The sequence below is a fragment of the Diuraphis noxia genome, unplaced genomic scaffold (assembly GCF_037042655.1).
Source record: "Diuraphis noxia isolate RWA-SAM2 unplaced genomic scaffold, SU_Dnox_SAM2 contig0003, whole genome shotgun sequence".
Lineage (NCBI taxonomy): Eukaryota > Metazoa > Arthropoda > Insecta > Hemiptera > Aphididae > Diuraphis > Diuraphis noxia.
Window position 1 is genome coordinate 34,855,742 of NW_028301713.1, and position 17,935 is coordinate 34,873,676.

Below are 17,935 nucleotides of genomic sequence, written 5' to 3' on the forward strand. Positions count from 1 at the left end.
AATACATTTACTCAACAAAATTTTTTAGGATAATTATGGGTAGAATACTATTTAATAATGTTACAATTTAACATCAATTTAATATCATTGAGCAGAGTTGTGAGAAGTACACCATTTAATAACAACAATTATACAGCAATTACATAGTTTGGATGTTTTTTGAGCTTTATATATTAATACAACAGCAAAAAAGGCACTTGGTTCAATTATTTTTGCTAATACACAACAATAATTTAATTATGTAACTTATATTTTTAATAATAATGGCAATTATTTTATATTTGAAGAAATTTGGCTACATACAATGATTAAAAATATTTTAACAGGATATTACATTTTTTTATAAATAATAAATGAGTTATTGAATAGCATTGTCATTTATATAAAAATTAAAAATTATAAGACACACTACATTGATAAAATAAATGTGTACTTAAGTTTAAAGCCTAAGTTTTTAATTTTCCATTAAATAAAAACAATTTGAAAAAATTAACATTAATCAATAGACAATAAAAATAAAAATGTATCACACAATAGAACAGAAACCACAAATTAATTAATATTTATACTTAATAATTCACTGGTTTTGTAATTGTATTTAACACCAATTACAATCACATTTAATTAGATAATAAATATATATTAAATTATACAAAAATATTAAATAATATTTGTGCTGTTAAATGCATTATGAAGTACCTATATAGTGTATTCATATAAACAAATTCAATTATAAACTTGAACAATATTTTATTATATTAATTTTAAATATTTTTAAGTTACCTCTACAAATTAATTACATTAATTCTGAATAACAGACTTTAATAATGTTAAGTGATGTAAAATATAAAAATTGAGTAACTATCTACCATAAGTATACAAATAATGCATATTTAACCCTGACTCCAAAAATTCTTAATCTATATGAGAAAACATCATTGGTATGAAATCACAAGTAAGCTTAAATTGTACATTTTGTATTAAAAAAAGGCACTATGTTTTGGTTGAAGCTGAATATTACCCTGTACTTTTTAACATTTGTACAAATGTATTTATTAATTTCATATTGCTTTTTTGTTATAACTTTTTTAATTTATTTAATTTATAGAATGGCACCAAATTATTGAAACAAAACAAAGTAATAATCTGTTTTAAAACCCAGTCTTTGAAAATATCAATTACATTAATATCTATTAAAATTATATTATTTGAGAACAAATGATTTGCAATAAAATGTAAAATAGTCATACAATTCTGAAGAATGATCAAACAAAATAAAACAAACTTTGTATAAAATATATTACTTTAAGTTGGTTAATTTAATGTAGGCACAAACATACTTATTATTTTCCAAAATATAATGTTAATAAATTTAAAAACGATTGATAGATATCTCATACCAAATTATTTAAGTGTGGATTATTTAATTCTTTTAAATTATGGAATTTCAATGTATTGATATCTGATTGTTAAAAAATAATTTTACATTTATTACACTTCCATTGAAATAATAAGAACAAATAAGTCAAAGGTGAAGATAAACATACTTTTCAAGATCAATTAATATTATAAGATGTGATGTTCGTTTGAAAAGTATAACTTAAAAAAAATATAATATATACTATAGTCTATTCACAATGAGATCATTACTCGGCGGCGACCAGTTTTCGTTCGGCGGCGGTCAGACTCCGCCCACAAGCATCTAAAGCGCTGCTCCCGTCGGCGGCGGCGCGTCAGCCGCTGCCACGGAACAAAGCCACGCCCATGCGCACAACTAGGCCGCCGAGTAATGATCTCATTGTGAATAGACTATAGGTATTGCCTTGAATTAGAGGATTAAATCTAGTACTTAGAACGCATAAAATGGTTTAATATCTAAGGATTTTTCAGTATATCAATTAAAATTATTTTTGGTTTAAAAAAATTGAATTTGGATCTTTATGTTATTGATTTTAAATGTTATTATTATTACTATAAAGTCTTTTAGCATTACATTTAAAAATTGAATTATGTCAAAATATCATTAAGAGAATTGTTATATGAGAAATAATGATAATGGACAAGATTAATTAAATTAACATTTTCAAACTTAATAGTAGTCATAATGGCGTACAATAATTGACAAAAATTACCATGTATATTATATTAAGCGGTGGGTTTAGCAATAAGTTAACATTTGTACTTATTAATTGATTTAATTTGTAGGCCATATGCTTGGCAAAGGTGGACATATAGGGTTATTGTAAGCTGTATACTCAACAATATGCTGTATTAAGGATGGAAGCGCTATAAATCCATACATCTGTCTCCACTGAAGTTCATATAGATGCTGTTCAGCATGTGTTGTAGACATGTCTTGTAATTGAATACAGGCTTCTACAGTGGTAGCCCATATAGTTTCTATAACAGAAAACCATCTGTAAGAAATATCACTCAATTAAGTTTACCTACAATGTTATCTACTAACCCAAATTTTTTAAAGATTTGTGATCGTGGTTTATGTCTAAATTCATCAATGCTTCTGTGCTTATGACTTCTCCTATTCCAGGTAAATTGTGCAACAACGGATATAACATTTCATTTGTTACAATAGTTGAACCCATCATTACATGGCTTTTGACCATTTCTACAATTTTAGAATTTTCCTAAACCCAAAAACAGTATTAATTAAAAAATATCTTAACAGTTGAATAAATATAAAATATAATTGTTTTACTTTATTAGATCCATCCAGAAGACTTGCCCAAACGCGAACAGGTACATGGGCTGTATCGGCAATGCATAGCACTCTTTTGGAAAAGTTATTATTATGGGACGTAGTTGGTACTTCTAAACTCATGTTGCCATCTGGAAATACATCTACGATGACTACAACATCAGTGCCACCCAATTTGAAGTCGCCAACAATTTTTTTTAACTGCCACTCGGCCACTTGAGTACATGCATTGTAAATACGCTTGGCCACATTTACTTTGGTTCTGCCTTCACCACTGATATCGCTCAGAGGCATATTCTTACACCAACCTGTAAAAAAAAAATTATATGAGCAAAGCGCGTTTCCGACACATTGTCATAGTGCAACTGAACAACTACCGCCACTTACTGTCAATGACTTTTAGCGCATAACCCAGCTCACACTTGAAGTCGGCGAAGAAAGACGAGCTCCTAACCGGCACCTTCTTCTTGCACTCCAGGCACACCCAGTTGAACTTATCCACGACACGTGCGCGGTGCCACTGCATCTTGTCTGTGGTTAGACACTCATTGTTTGGGCATTTCATTTCCTTGGCAATCAGTCCATTTTTCTTGAGCCACTCGCACAGGTCACCCTCGCGGCCGGCCACGAGCAGCGGCTCGATGGTGGTCTCAAAAAAATTTGGATCACTGCAAACACCGGGCATGATGGACGGCACGTCACGACTGTACAATAATTTGTCGACGCTCACACGCGTACGACTATCATAGGGGTGGTTATTTAACAATAATTAAACAGTGAGTTATTATTTTATCGTTACGACGATACGGGTCCGATCGATAATCGAGTCCGCCTGCACGAACGATCACGACGTGCACGGGTAGTTAATGTTATAATAATAAAATAACAATGTGTTATTATTTGGTCGAGTACTCACTCGCTAATATCCGGAGGCATCGTTAATCTTCCGTCCGCGGCGTGTGTAGGTCAGTCGACAATCGCGTGTTTGTCAGACTACACTACGGGTGTGCGGGGGTGATTGCAGGTAGCGTGCAGGGGTTGTCAAGATTTCTCTTCTTTTACTCGATCCCAAAAAAAACAATTTCCGACCGCACGGACGGAATCAAAACTAGGGTCGTCGAGCAGGCGGACTGGTAAAGACAAGGCTGGTGCTGACGATAGCGATGATGTTGCTGCTGTTGCTGCTGCTGATCGTACTACAACAGTTGATGAGGAGGAAGGGAGCAGTCCGCATAGTCTAGTCGCGGTCTGTTCAAAGTGCTCAGTGCTGCTGGTGCAGCGGTGAAGACGAAAATTTCGGCGGCGGCGGTGGCAATAATAATAATAATAAAAATAGTTGATAATGATATTGTTATTGTATTATATATGTATATTCGTCGCGAGCATGTGCACGGGGGATAAAAATAGCCTGTTGAATGCTGTTGGAGAGGCGCAGGGGAGAAAGGGTCGGCGCAACCGACTGTGCTACTAAGGTGTAAGCGTCGAGTGTGCGACGGGGAGGGTGCGTGGGTGTCGTAAGCGAGATTTGTTAACAGGCATGATAACTGATAACGTCGCCATCGTCGAAATGTCGACCGACTTGACCCACTGCTGCACCGGCAACGTCGCATTTTCCGTCAACATTGATAGCGCGCACCACGACAGTAAATAGTTGTATGTAGAATGTTATGATAACGTGTACGTAAACATTGGCGGACGTCGGGGCCGAAGAGATTACTGTTTACTTACATGTAGAAATGTATAATATCATTACGATTTCTCGTCGAGACTGATAAAAACGAAATACCTACGCGTAGAGAAATTTCATAAACAAAAAATCCGTCGGAATTCCGTCTCTGTGCACGTCTTCTCCGATTGTTTTCATTCTCGACGAAAAATTCACAAAAACAATATCTTCGCGTAACCGGACGACGCCGATGTACCCGGTTCTTAACAGTAAGTTGTACGCGTACACCGTCCATAATATTGTAATATTAATATTATCGTGACGATTGCATTGGAGACGTCAGTGTGATCCGGGTTTGAGCCACAAAAATGGACGACCTAGGTAAGTTACTAACGTAGATATCTGTAGGTAATTAATAACATTAAGTCGAAGTACTCACAATGGTTTGGTATTGGTTTTCACTGGACTCATTGACATCATATACCTAATTATAATAATATGTTGACATGTTATATTACAATAGGTATCTCATGGACTGACGTGCATATACAAAACGTAGAAATTGAGTTAGACATTTTGAGGATCGTCATCGAGTTAACAGTCCGAGGTGTTAGACCTCCAAGAGTGAAAAATATAATGTAGGATAATAGCTTATACGTAGTATAAATTTAAAGACTTAAAGTAGGTGTGTTAGGAATCTCCATAATAGTAAGTCATGACAGGTATTGCAACGGTAGACTCGTTTATAGTAATTCGCGACATTGAAGACATGGAAAATTAAGTTTTTTTTTTTGTCTCAAGTATCGAAAGAAATAACTGGGGAAATAACGTAGCTCGCTAATATTCATCGGTTAACGGTTTTAAATGGATCAAAATGTACAAATAGCATCGTAGGTAATCGTGGTGGGAGATACCTAGGTGGTTTAGTACTTTTGAATATTGAATAATTAGTAATTATTTAAATAATTTCCAATCCTTCCAAAAAAAAAAAACATCCCCGTTTTACATGGATTAGGTAGGTATTTAATTTTATCATCTGTTTAATATTTATATTGAAGCTGTTTGTAATCATTTTAAATAATTGTTTATACATATACATAGTTTTTATCTTTCTCCCGATACTTCTAGTTCTGAAAATTAAAACAAATTTTTTTATCTTTAATGGTTTATTGGTATCCAAGAAATGCGGTAACATTGTTAATTGTTGCTGTTATAGAAATATTATATTTGAGTATTATTATAATAAATTGTCGATTATATGTTTATTGCATAATTTTTATGATATAGCATATAGCGCACAAACAATAATTTAGGACACTGATAGCCGATAGATATTCACGTCACCACACTATTTAAATTTAAAAGTAGGTAATAAGCTTTATTTAAAAACAAATTAAGGCCCTCCGCCTAAAGACTAAAATTAAAAATTTACATTTACGTCTTAGTCATGATTCATGATTTACTATGGTGTAAGAGATTAAGGGCCAGTTGCACCGTCTCTGATCAAAGTTAACCGGAGTTTAATCGGCCGAATTTGCACGGTTAAATATGTATTATCATCTGAGTAATCGAAGTTTAACCGTAGACAGTACAACTGGCCCTTAGTATTTAAAATTACCTGCTATAGTGCTGTAATAAATTGTTTTAAAAATATTTAGGTGCCTATAATACAAGTTTTTAAACACTATTTTCCTATGCTCGTTCCTATGTGAATTATGCACTCTGTGCACGCCCCTATTGATGCATTCACAAACATATTCACGACCCACTAGTGCGCGGCGTCAGCACCATGGTCCCCAGACCAAGTCATGCAACTTTACTGGTATCACAGCCCACATGAAGCATATGTAAATTATAATAATTTCTGTAGACTATAATGACTTACTAGTTTATTTAAATATTTAATCGCCGAGGACAAGTAATAAGGTATAAGTACTGAAAACCGTTTACCTCACCATTTACGTTATTGCTATAAATATTTCTTGATAATTAAGTGAATAATATAGTGTTTGTTTTAAAGTTTTAATCAATTTATAAATGGCTGCTAGTGAAATTATTGGCTAGCTGTTATTAAAATATCTCTGAAAAGGAGGAAATTTGTGTCCCGTTCCTATAGGAATTATTTATAACCACCATTTTGGTCTAAGCTAATATAGGTCAATGATGTAATATAATATAATATAGAATATGCTATATCGACTATAAATCTATAGATATACGAGGCATGAATAATTAAGTATTGACAAAGATCTATCACTTAAAGGCTAGTTAATCAATATTTGTTAAGATTTAATTTAAAAAGTTAGAAATAAAATATGTTATGTGAAAAGAACTATCGAGAGCAGCTTGAAAACTTAACTTACTATAAATAGTGAGTGGGTACACACTACATATTACATTTGTTTATTTACTGTGCTAACAAAATCTCCATGTGCGCCATTTAACTTAAACATGCTGTATTTCCGTTCCGGTTTCAGCAATATAATTTTATTTTCTATTTCTAGGTAATATCTACCTTTTTATTTTGTTTAAGGAAGTATCGATGTCAATGTTTGTGACTTGCGTATCTAATTTACAAATATCCTATTTGAAATATATAATTTTATTTATTCATTTGTATTAAGTACGCTAAAAATTTAGTTTTTGATCCACGATGACGAATCCTCTTAAATATTATTTTTAGTCTTTTATTTTTATTCTTAAATAAAATAACGTTTCGTGTTACTATAACAAATGTTGAAAATTCAGCAAGATAATCGTAAATCGTTAAGTTGCAAGTTTAATAAAACCATAAATCAACATTTTATATTCGCTATGTTATTTATAACAGCCTGAGTTGAGTGGGCGGTCACTGCTATTTCCTGCCTGGCTAATACCAGGAAAATACGAAATATATATTGAAATACTTACTACTTTTCTATTAGGTACTTACACTAGGTAGATTTAGATTACACAATTATTTTTAAAATATAAATTTATAGTTAATAAATGTAAAGTTTCCAGTTTCAACGAATAATATTTTTGAAATTACAACAAAATAACTTAAATTTTTAGTGGTATGAGTGTACCTTATCATTGAGTAACTAAGTAACTGTAATTAAAGTGATAAATTTGAAATCAATGATGAATAATAATTGTACACAATAAACGATTCTTAGTCTATAAGGTATGTCCAACAGTTATTTCTAAGGATATTTAATAATATAACTTTATTAAATACTACATTAGTTAGGTTGAAACATATTTTATTCAAAAACATCGCATATAATTAGTGATAATTATTATTTACTAATTTTAATTATTATCATAATATTATTTAAGTGTATTATAATTGTTATTAACTTATAAATTAATTAGTTAATACAGTAAATGGTGTAAATAGGATTGTATAGCTTAAAATTATAGTCTTAATATTTTGAAAATGCATTGTGTTTGGAAAATAATAATCTAAATTCTAAAAAAGGTATAATTTTAGATAAACGTTTAACTTGGAAACCCCATCTCCAAAACAAAAGGAAACTTGTCAACAGTAGACTCCATCTCTTCCGACCTCTTCTTAAATCTAAACTTAATCTAAAAACCAAAATGTTATTGTATAATACAATTATCAGACCTGTCTGGTCGTATGGTATTCAAATATGGGGGATGGCCAAACCCTCAAACATTCGCCTCATCCAATCTTTCCAAAACATTGCCCTACGTACTTTAACTGGTGCTCCATGGTACATGACAAACCTGTCACTTCACAACAACCTCAAAGTAACTAATGACAATGACTACGCCAAAATTCACTACCACCGTTTCCACTCCCAACTCAACTCCAGTACTAATCCTCTCATTAAAGATATGGCTTCACTGCATATCCCAGGCAACCCCCCTCGAAGGCTCAAACGAAATTGGAATCGAGATCTCCTTAAGTGATCTAAATCCAACTATAAGTTCTTAGGTGTTACCAATGGGTGACTTCCTTAAAAGTTGTTGTTTTAAAAAAAAAAATTATGTATATATTCTATATCAAAATTACTAAATGTGCTTGTTGTACAGATTGTTTTTGAAAATAAAAAAATAATAAAAATTCTAAAAAAATAGTTAAATGTTTCATGTTCCTATGATTCAAATTTTTTTAATTACTTACAACAGAATAATGAAAAGTCGTTATTTGTAATGAAATATGTGTTGTGTGATATCCAATTTTGACAAAATTTGAACTTAAATCACTCATAAAAAGTTTTCGTATGTAAGTATAGGTACTAACTATATCCAAATTTTTTACCTGGAACGACTATTAAAATTTAAAGAAACGGCATTTTTACCGTTTCCAAAGGCGATGACACAAATCAAAACATCAATATAAAAACAATTCGCTCCGCTAAAAATTTAAAATCAAATTCAAGGTACTACAATCATTTTTAAAGGAAATTTTTTTAATTTTGAAGTAGTCTTTTTATATTAGAGATAATTTTGAAAGGCGAAATTTCTTGAATATTTGAGATAAACTGAGTGTTAATATAATTAATGAAAAAATCTTGGCTTTATTAACTTGCACTGAAGCTAAACAAGTCAGGTATATATAAATCCTGTCTAAGCTTTTGGCTTGTATAATATACGAGATGACTTAAATATTTTGTGGTAATTATTTGTATGATTGAAAATCAGCTGAGGGTTTTCACATATTCCTGCTTTACTGTGGTTGCTTTAGGTTAAAATGGAAAAACATGGTTCTTCACGAACTACCTATACAAAAAATAAACATTTATTTTTTATATTCTTTTACATAAAATTGTCTAATGAAAACGAAACATAATTTGGCAAGTAATAGATAAACATATAAACGTATTAAATACATATAGCGGAGAGAGTATAGAAGGTTGCATTTCTTAAGGCTATCATACCCATGAACTAGTACAGACACAATTTAAGGTCAAATATTGTGAACAAAAAATAAAACTGGCAATCAAATACAACGAATGAGAATAACATTTAAAAAAAAAAGATTGATAAGTACTGAAAATCTTGATAATTTTAAGGAAGGTATAAATATAAACAATTTTGATTGTGTATAAATACAATATTTCTAATTTAACTTTAATTTGTCAATTTAAAGATAATAGATAAACGTAATAAATAGCACCATACTCAATATAGTAGGTATTTTATAATTTATATGTTTCATAAAATATAAAATATAAATTTGTGTTCAACTTCATTGTAGATACCTACATTTAAATAAAATTGTAACATTATAGTATTGTAAATAACAGACATTGAGAACTATTGCCGTATTGGTATCTTTTATTTAGATTATTGAGTTTTTTAAATATTTTTAATATAACTAAATTGTATAAATACAATTACAACATGATATTTAAAAAAAATTATTATTCATGAAGCTCATAATATAGTGTCGTCAAAGGTTTCTTATTCGACGTCCACCTTTATGTTATTACTCCTGAAAAATTTGAAGATGTATTGTGCTTAAACTCTATCAATTGTTTATTTCCATTCAAAAAATTATAAGTTAATCGTATTATTTTTTCAATTGACTAAAATAAAATCTTAATATTTTCAATCTATACAAGTATACTACGTATTTATACATACATATAGCTGGTAACAATATAAAAACAATATAATGATACAAAAGGCTTGATGTGTGTAATGATGCGTGTGGATGGTTCACAAGGGCGCATTTTGTTATCAGTTTGATGGGAATGATAAATGATTAATTGTTATTATTTTAATTAATTAATAGTTGATACCACAGTCTATCCTTTATCAAGTATAAATATTGTAAATTTGTAACATAAAACCACTTCACGTTTATATTTACCACATGGCTTCTTAATATTATTGATATAAAATAATTTTGTTTAGAACGTCGTATATATATGTATATCACTGACAGTGGTTTAACTTTTTATTTGCTGATTCTCACACCGGCCTTCAGGATAGTAATATAGTATCTCCCATAACAGTTTGTCTGGTGCCCGTTGACACACACGCGTTGTGTTCCGTTCATTTGCTAAGTTGTTTTACTTTTATTTTTATTATTTTTCCTATGGTTTTTAATAAAATGTTTAGTAAAGACTCGGATAGAGTGAATCTGGCATGACTCCTATTCGATAAAAATAAATCCCGGAAATCAGGACCCTTAGTATACACAGTACCAGTTCTACGTTACCCGTTGGTGGTATTGTGTTTTTCGTTGGGTAACGATACAATTACTTAATTGATTTTTATGATCGTATATAAACATTTTATTCTGGAGTGTTATTTATTAATCAACTGCAGAAATGGATAAAAATATTTATGGAAAACTACAGCCTCAACAATATCATGGCACGTATCAACCGTATAGATGTACACGAAAAAATGGTTCAAAACCAGGATGTGAGTTTGTTTATTTACAATAGCTTATGTTACTTTTTTAATAGACATTTAAAAATGATGGGTCGTATTATTTTCACTCATATTATCTATATATATTTATATTTATAGCTTCTTGAATATAACCTACATATGCCAAAATTTTCATTTCATTTTCGTTAACTGATTTTGATTTTAATGCCAAAATCCTTTTATTATTATTGTTTTTTAAATCTAATAATACTATCTTTATAATCCTAACATAACTAGCCTCTACTACACTTATGGTACATTATATTATATTACGTATTTATTTATGTGTAAATAGATATAAATACACAATGTAGTAATAGTGTAATGAGTTATACCTATATTATAATATTATACATAATTTTTTAATTAGTATTTAATTAACTAAAAATTAATATTTTAATGACTTATGCTTATTGATAAATTAATAAACTACTGTTATTAATTTGTTAATTAACAAAGAAATAATACATGTGGTTTGAGTGTGTGACATTTTGTAAGGCACATTAAAGTAGGCCAAACCCATATAAAGTATATTCCAAATAAGGCACCTATTAAAATTGAATGCAGAACTGACTTCGTATAATAGAAAGTATGTTTGTGTTAACGTTACCTACGTAATCATTTGGAAAAGCTAAATACAATTACATTAAAACAAGGGAAAAAAATGATGGTATAAAGTTGAAAATGATAGATGGTTCATTGATTTTTCATTAACTTAAAATCATTTTCATTGTTCTTTAAATAACAATTATATGGCATACAACCTTATACTAGAAAATTATTTTTAATACTTGAAGGTTGAGGTATACACTAAAAAAACCTAAAGCGAATATAATTCGTCATCTGCAGGTTAATATAATATATATGTAATGTATTATAATATATACTTCAAGTATATACCCTTAAATATTCCAACACGAGTTTCAGTTTATTTTCTGCGTCACTTTTTAAATGTAAGTAAAATTACATATTATAGAAAATAATTAACTATAGAAAAAAAAATTAATCATTTTGATATTAATGTTAAATGATCTCATTATTAAATTGTTTATACCTCGATTGAACAATGGTGTTAACTTATGATAATCATTTACTTGCGATTAATATGATTATTTTATCCTAAATCATTCAATTATTATAAGTTGCAACACATATGCAATGGTTTGGAACTAATCGTATTTGAATCAACTCAAATATTATTTTAAAATTTAAAATTTTTAACACACCTTTTTATAAAAGTAAAATTTAATATGTCTGCACAATTACTATTTTTAGTTGAAATATTGAACCTGGAGAAGCTGGAGGTTAATGTCCTTTACGTTTATTATTCTTGGCAGTTAGAATTATTATTAATTATACTACAAAACTTTTTTAGGTTAGGTATCATAAATTATTTTTGCCTTATTTAACATTTCTTTACCTTTTGAAATCTTTAATTTTAATTTTGATATAATGACTAATTTTCTAAACATAATAAAATTATATAAAACCTATTAGTATATAAGCGGATATATAAGTGTATAATGTATAGCTGTATAAATCTTATGCGCCTGCAGTACCTATGTAAAATTAATATTTCTTGCAAGTTACAATTTTATCTTTTCTTTATCAAAATAAGTTTGATATTATATCATGTTATATATATACGTAATGGCTAATGGGTAACGATTTTAAAACATTGTTTTATACTTGTAGGTTCTAACTAATATTTCATATTATTGTCACGTAACAAAATTTAAATGTTTGCAGTAAAAAAATTCGTGAAAATAGTTTCTACATACTACCTACCTATTTATTATTTGTTTTTGTAAAAGAAATCTATAAAATATTTAGTAATTTTATCACGGCTTATTGAACATAACTGTTGCAGGCGCCTTGGCGATATGCTTTACTATATGCAACCGTATAATTTTACTTATTGAACGTAAAACTCCCAAAAGCAGTGTTTGAAATAAAAATGAGGAAGCCATTGATTTCTTACACAAAACATGTAGATACTCATTGATTAGGTACTTAGATTTTTTGATACCAAAACAATAAAAATTAAACCACGTTAATCATTGATATTTAGTGCCCAATATTTCCCATAACATTAAAAAAAAAAAACACCAGTTTTAAAATATTAATTAAAGTTCTATACCTATTACCTATGTAATATTAAAATTCAAAAATAAATAAATATACGATGAATACAATTAAAATAACATAAAACCGGTTTATGAGATCCAACATATTAATTTTATATGATTGTTATGTTTAATACTTCAGTTATAAATCATAAAATATGTTTACTCCAACTGTATTCGCTATCATATTGATCTGTTATAACTAATTTAACTTGACAAAAAAGCTTGCCATATTGATTTTACTATCTTATAAGTTATAGCTAAGCTATTATGAATGTCTGCAAAAATATTACACCTTTGGCAAAATACTTCGACACCCACGGACTCCTCCCTTTTTAATATTACTATATGATCATTGTAAAAATTCAATTCTGTGTAGGATGATCTCAATTTGGTCTGGATGTCTCTTTTTAACAACCAGTTGGTGTTCTGAATGCGAGTTGTTTGGTTCATAGTTTCGTTTTTATTGTGAAAATTTGTAAAAATTCTAAGTGAATTTACCTTATTGACTATTAAAAATGAAAATGAACGGTTTGTTAAATTATTATATGTATTTAAATTATTATAATATTTATTTTGATAAATTATGTTTATTATATAGTAGAATTTAAAGCATTGTAATTTTTCATAAATTATCAATATCCAACTTTTTTTATTATAATCAAGTGTGCTGTAAGCCTGTAAATGTCTATTTTTTGTTAGTGATGAACTGATGAACAGTATTGAATATTATATTATACGCGACTAAATATAGTTTTTTATACAATACGTATTCGTAATCCGAATATATTTTATTCGATTAAATTTAATATTTTCTATACCCGAATAGTTTTTAAAATATCGACTAATTCAATGATTGAAAAAAAATGTCACCGAATTATTTTCTTGGGCTAGATTATCAAATAATTCAATAGTTTCTTCTATTCGATAGTGCCTAAACGATAGTTAAAACTTTAGTTAAAGAACTATTTTTTGATGTGAAAGTGTTAAAATTGCTAGTCTTAAGTACTTTCTAGGTTAAATTTCCTATTGAAGATGTATAGTTATATGACATTTTTTTACTTTCTTTGTACAATGGTAAATAAAAATAAGTTGTAAGTTATAACACATCGTTCTAAAAACAATAAGAAAAATGAGTGATTTGCGATTTCTATAAAGATCATTTTTCACTAATCTTATTTCATTTACTTTGATATAATATCTATTAGTGTATTATATTTTGAATTATAGACAGTTTTGTAAAACAAAAAATTCCGATGGTTGTCTTTAACTTGAACAATATCTATTACCGATATTATTTTAATTAATGCATAGGGTAGTTATTATAATTCAGGTATTATAATATCTCATACTTGTCAATCTCGACTAAAAATTAAACTATACGTATTCTTATACCAATGTGGTTTTTATCCAACAAATACTATTATTTTATAAAATAATTTACATAATTAGAATTTTACTTTTAACTCAAATTCGTTTTAAAAAAATATATATTTTTTTTAATTTTTACAAAAACTTTGGGTTTGTTCCAAATGTAATACTTAAAAAAAAGTTCCGCAAATAACGTTAGCCAGTATATATATATTATAATATATATGTATTATTATCGTGGCTTACACGCCTACTCGCTGAACATAGCTTATTGATCCAAAAAGGTGTTTGGTTCTATTTCTATTTTAAAAACAAATCCTCTAGGTTCTATTGGCCTCGATATATAGCCAGTTTTGTGCGTGCGGCTCTTCGAATTTGTTAGGAACGTGGGCTTATTCGTAATCTGATGGTTATAATTTCGCCGTTGATATGGCACGTAGAAAACCCACACCTTAAAGTACGTTTTATATTCATGTCATCTAAATACCGTTTTTGTTTTCTCCACGGAACCGTGGTACGCAGCTTCAACTGCACAATGATTCTGATTTTAAGCTTAAATGGCATTGAAAATTCATGAATCGTTAAAGTTACAATAATACAAACAGCTATTATACATTACACAGGTATATTTATTCGAATTTTTATATAAAATCATAGGCGTGTAAATGGCCAGTCAAGCTGTTATTTCACATAAAAACGACAAATCATCTTACATAGGTAAATAGCTTTATAATAATATTCAGTGTTACTTTAATAAATTATTGTGTAAAAAAAATGTTTAAAATGTGAGAAAATTATAAAACTTCATTTAACAGAGTATTTTATATATTTCACAATATTATAAGAAAAAATTACAATCAACAAGTAGCAAATAGTAATTATTTATTTATATAGTTACGATATTTCGTAATCCCATTCATTATGTATGTTTATTATTTATACTTTGCATAAGAACATTAATTTTATGATCTATTATTTTTTCTTTAATTTTTGGCACAATTATAACGTGGAATAATTATAAACTATTAATCGTAAAATTGATGACCTAGGTGGCTAAGCTCTTGGATAGGACTAACTAAAAGAAGAATTTTCCATTAAAGGTCATTTTATATGTTCAGATCACGGTTGTAGATACCTATATCTCTGTTTTAGTTGTATGTCCTCAACTATGGTTCAGATTAAGATTTTAGATAATAATTAAATTAGTGATTTTTTTCCGTAGAAGTTTATTTATAAATGATTTAGATCTTTAGTTTATTTGAGTTAATTAATTTTTATTTTTTGATTCTGCAGATTATATTTTGTATTGTTAAATTATAGTCATCTATAGTTACTTAAAAAAATCACTTGCAACTAAATGCTAAGATTAAATTACTGGAATGCATTATGTGATGAACTGTAATCATTCGTGATCAAATTATTTAATTATCCATGCTTTATACGTACAACACCTAAGTATTATTGAATTTATCAGACTAGAATGTTGATACGTTGAATTGCTGTGTCGGTTCCTATTTCCTACTAAAATATAGTAAAGCCAAAATTAATTCTTAAAATATGTTTATTAAATAATATTTTAATAGTAATCATCATATTATGTTTTTAACGTATTTTAATAAGAGATTTACTCCAAAAGTTGATATATTTTTCATTATCAATATAATAAAAAAAAAGCGTGTAAGTCGTGTATGTCGCTCTGCTGTACAGTAGGTTACAAGTGGGTTACTGTAATGGATGGAATTAAATTTGAATCCAATGATATTATATCATTGTATACGAAAAACGATTCTGAGCGAAGACGGTTTATCTGTCTAGGATATATTATAGATTATTAAAAATTTTCAAATCTTAGTTTTAAAAAGGAAAACTTTTATGAATTTCTATCTAAGATAATTTGAATATTGCCGTAATTTTTACGTATTTAGTCAAAATTTGAACTTTAAATGCTTCTAAAAAAAAATTGTGACTATATATTTCTTTTATTTTTCAATTGCTATTGTAAAAATTTATAATGAGCCTTGTATTAAATTTTCAAATCTTAGATATAAAAGGAAAATTTTTTATAAATTTCTAGCATAAAATAATTTACGAATTTTCGTGATTTTTACATAATATGTTGTAAAAATTCAAACTTTGAATGCTTATAAAAAAAAATTGTGACTATGTATTTCTTTTATTTTTCAACTTCTATTGTAAAAATATGTTAGAAGCCTTGTATTAAATTTTCAAATCTTAGAATTAAAAAGGAAAACTTTTATGAATTTCTATCTAAGATAATTTGAACATTGCCGTAATTTTTACGTATTTAGTCAAAATTTGAACTTTAAATGCTTATAAAAAAAAATTGTGCCTACGAATTTTTAATATTTTTTAACTTCTATTGTTACAATGTGTTAGAAGCCTTGTATTAAATTTTCAAGCTTTTCTACCGAACAAATAAATTTTTATCGATATTTATAGAAAAAAAAACTAATAAAGTTGAAAAATTAAAATGTCAGTAAACAGCTCAAAACAAATCTAAATATTTTGAAAATTTTATCAAATATATAACACGCCTATATAAACAATCAGTCAAAATTTCAAGTATCTGTGGTAATTTGTTTTAGAGTTACACTAAAATAAGGAAATCGCTAAAAGTGAAAATCCAATGTTGTAAAAATTTAAATTTCAAATGCTCATAAAAATTTAACTTGAATTTCAGGTGGAATTTTTATTTGTGATAAAGATTGAAAAACTTGTAAGGAATCTTGTATTAAATTTTTAAATCTTAGATTTAAAAAGAAAATCTTTTATGAATTTCTAGCTTAAAATAATTTGTGAATTTTCGTGATTTTTACGTATTTTGTCAAAATTCAAACTTTGAATGCTTATAAAAAAAAAATTGTGACTATGAATTTATTTTATTTTTCAACTGCTATTGTAACAATATGTTAAGAGCCTTGTATTAAATTTTCAAGCTTTTCTGCCTAACAAATAGATTTTTATCGATATTAATTTAAAAAAAACTAATAATGATCGAAAATTTGAAATGCCTATGAATAGTTCAACTTAAGTCGAAATTTTTTGAAAATTGCATGGTGGATAGAATATACTTATATAAACATTAGGTGAAAATTTCATGTATCTATGGTCATTTGTTTTAAAGTTACATCAAAAACCAAAATCGATTATGTCGAAAAATGAGTGTGCGTAAAATTTCCCGTTTTTCCCTTAATTTTTAGTTTGTTTTTCTCAATTATTTAGAAAAATATTAAGAATTTGTTTAATTAAGTATTAATACTTTTGACCCCCCAAAGTACCAACAAGATTCACTTTCTGATCGAACGAGGTACTGAAGTCAAAAATCGAAGCATTTTTACTGCCCCAAAACGTGATGACAGACACAAAAAAAAAAAAAAAAAACACACATACATTCATCGCTCCGCTCAGAATCTAAAATCTAAGTATCTAATATAATTCTAGAAATTTAAAATTTCTTCGAATTATTTTTGCGGTTGCATTTTGTAAATGCCAAAGTGAATGGTCGTTTTCTAATAACTTAATAAGTCTTAAACTATTTTTAGTCTTAAAACATTTTAAAAAAATTTAAAATTTAGTTTTCTTATATACCTACATTTAAAATATGATACATATTATTTAACTATGTTACAAATTTTA

At 28.1% G+C, this 17,935-nt stretch overlaps 2 protein-coding genes across 6 annotated transcripts in view; one reads left to right on the plus strand and one right to left on the minus strand.

Annotated features, from left to right (window-relative positions):
* Window positions 1-1,451: 1,451 nt before the first annotated feature.
* On the minus strand, window positions 1,452-4,238 carry LOC107167264 (uncharacterized). Its single transcript, XM_015516227.2, has 5 exons — window positions 3,633-4,238; window positions 3,104-3,456; window positions 2,717-3,024; window positions 2,468-2,645; window positions 1,452-2,400 (listed from the first exon to the last, which is right to left on the minus strand). The coding sequence occupies exons 1-5, from the start codon at window positions 3,650-3,652 to the stop codon at window positions 2,195-2,197; spliced, it is 1,065 nt and encodes a 354-aa protein (XP_015371713.1). The 5' UTR covers window positions 3,653-4,238; the 3' UTR covers window positions 1,452-2,194.
* Window positions 4,239-4,417: 179 nt separating this feature from the next.
* Window positions 4,418-17,935, plus strand: part of LOC107167265 (paxillin) — a 33,692-nt gene continuing 20,174 nt past the window's right edge. Inside the window, exon 1 of one of the 5 annotated variants that reach the window (XM_089224926.1) lies at window positions 4,418-4,763. In XM_089224926.1, coding sequence (XP_089081052.1) covers window positions 4,751-4,763 — 13 coding nt within the window. In that variant the 5' untranslated portion in view covers window positions 4,418-4,750. Of the gene's footprint in view, window positions 4,764-10,555; window positions 10,773-13,359; window positions 13,439-14,837; window positions 14,996-17,935 lie in introns of those variants that run through there. The other 4 variants (XM_089224924.1, XM_089224928.1, XM_089224927.1 and 1 more) reach the window with 4 other exon arrangements.

Bases quoted from the DNA above. Each gene is read 5' to 3' on its own strand.
- LOC107167264 (XM_015516227.2), bottom strand. From the start codon at position 3,652: ATGCCTCCGGATATTAGCGA. The intron at 2,646-2,716 runs GTAAAACAATTA...TTTTGGGTTTAG, and splicing joins TTCTGGATGGATCTAATAAA to GAAAATTCTAAAATTGTAGA. The intron at 2,401-2,467 runs GTTAGTAGATAA...TTTCTGTTATAG, and splicing joins CAAATCTTTAAAAAATTTGG to AAACTATATGGGCTACCACT.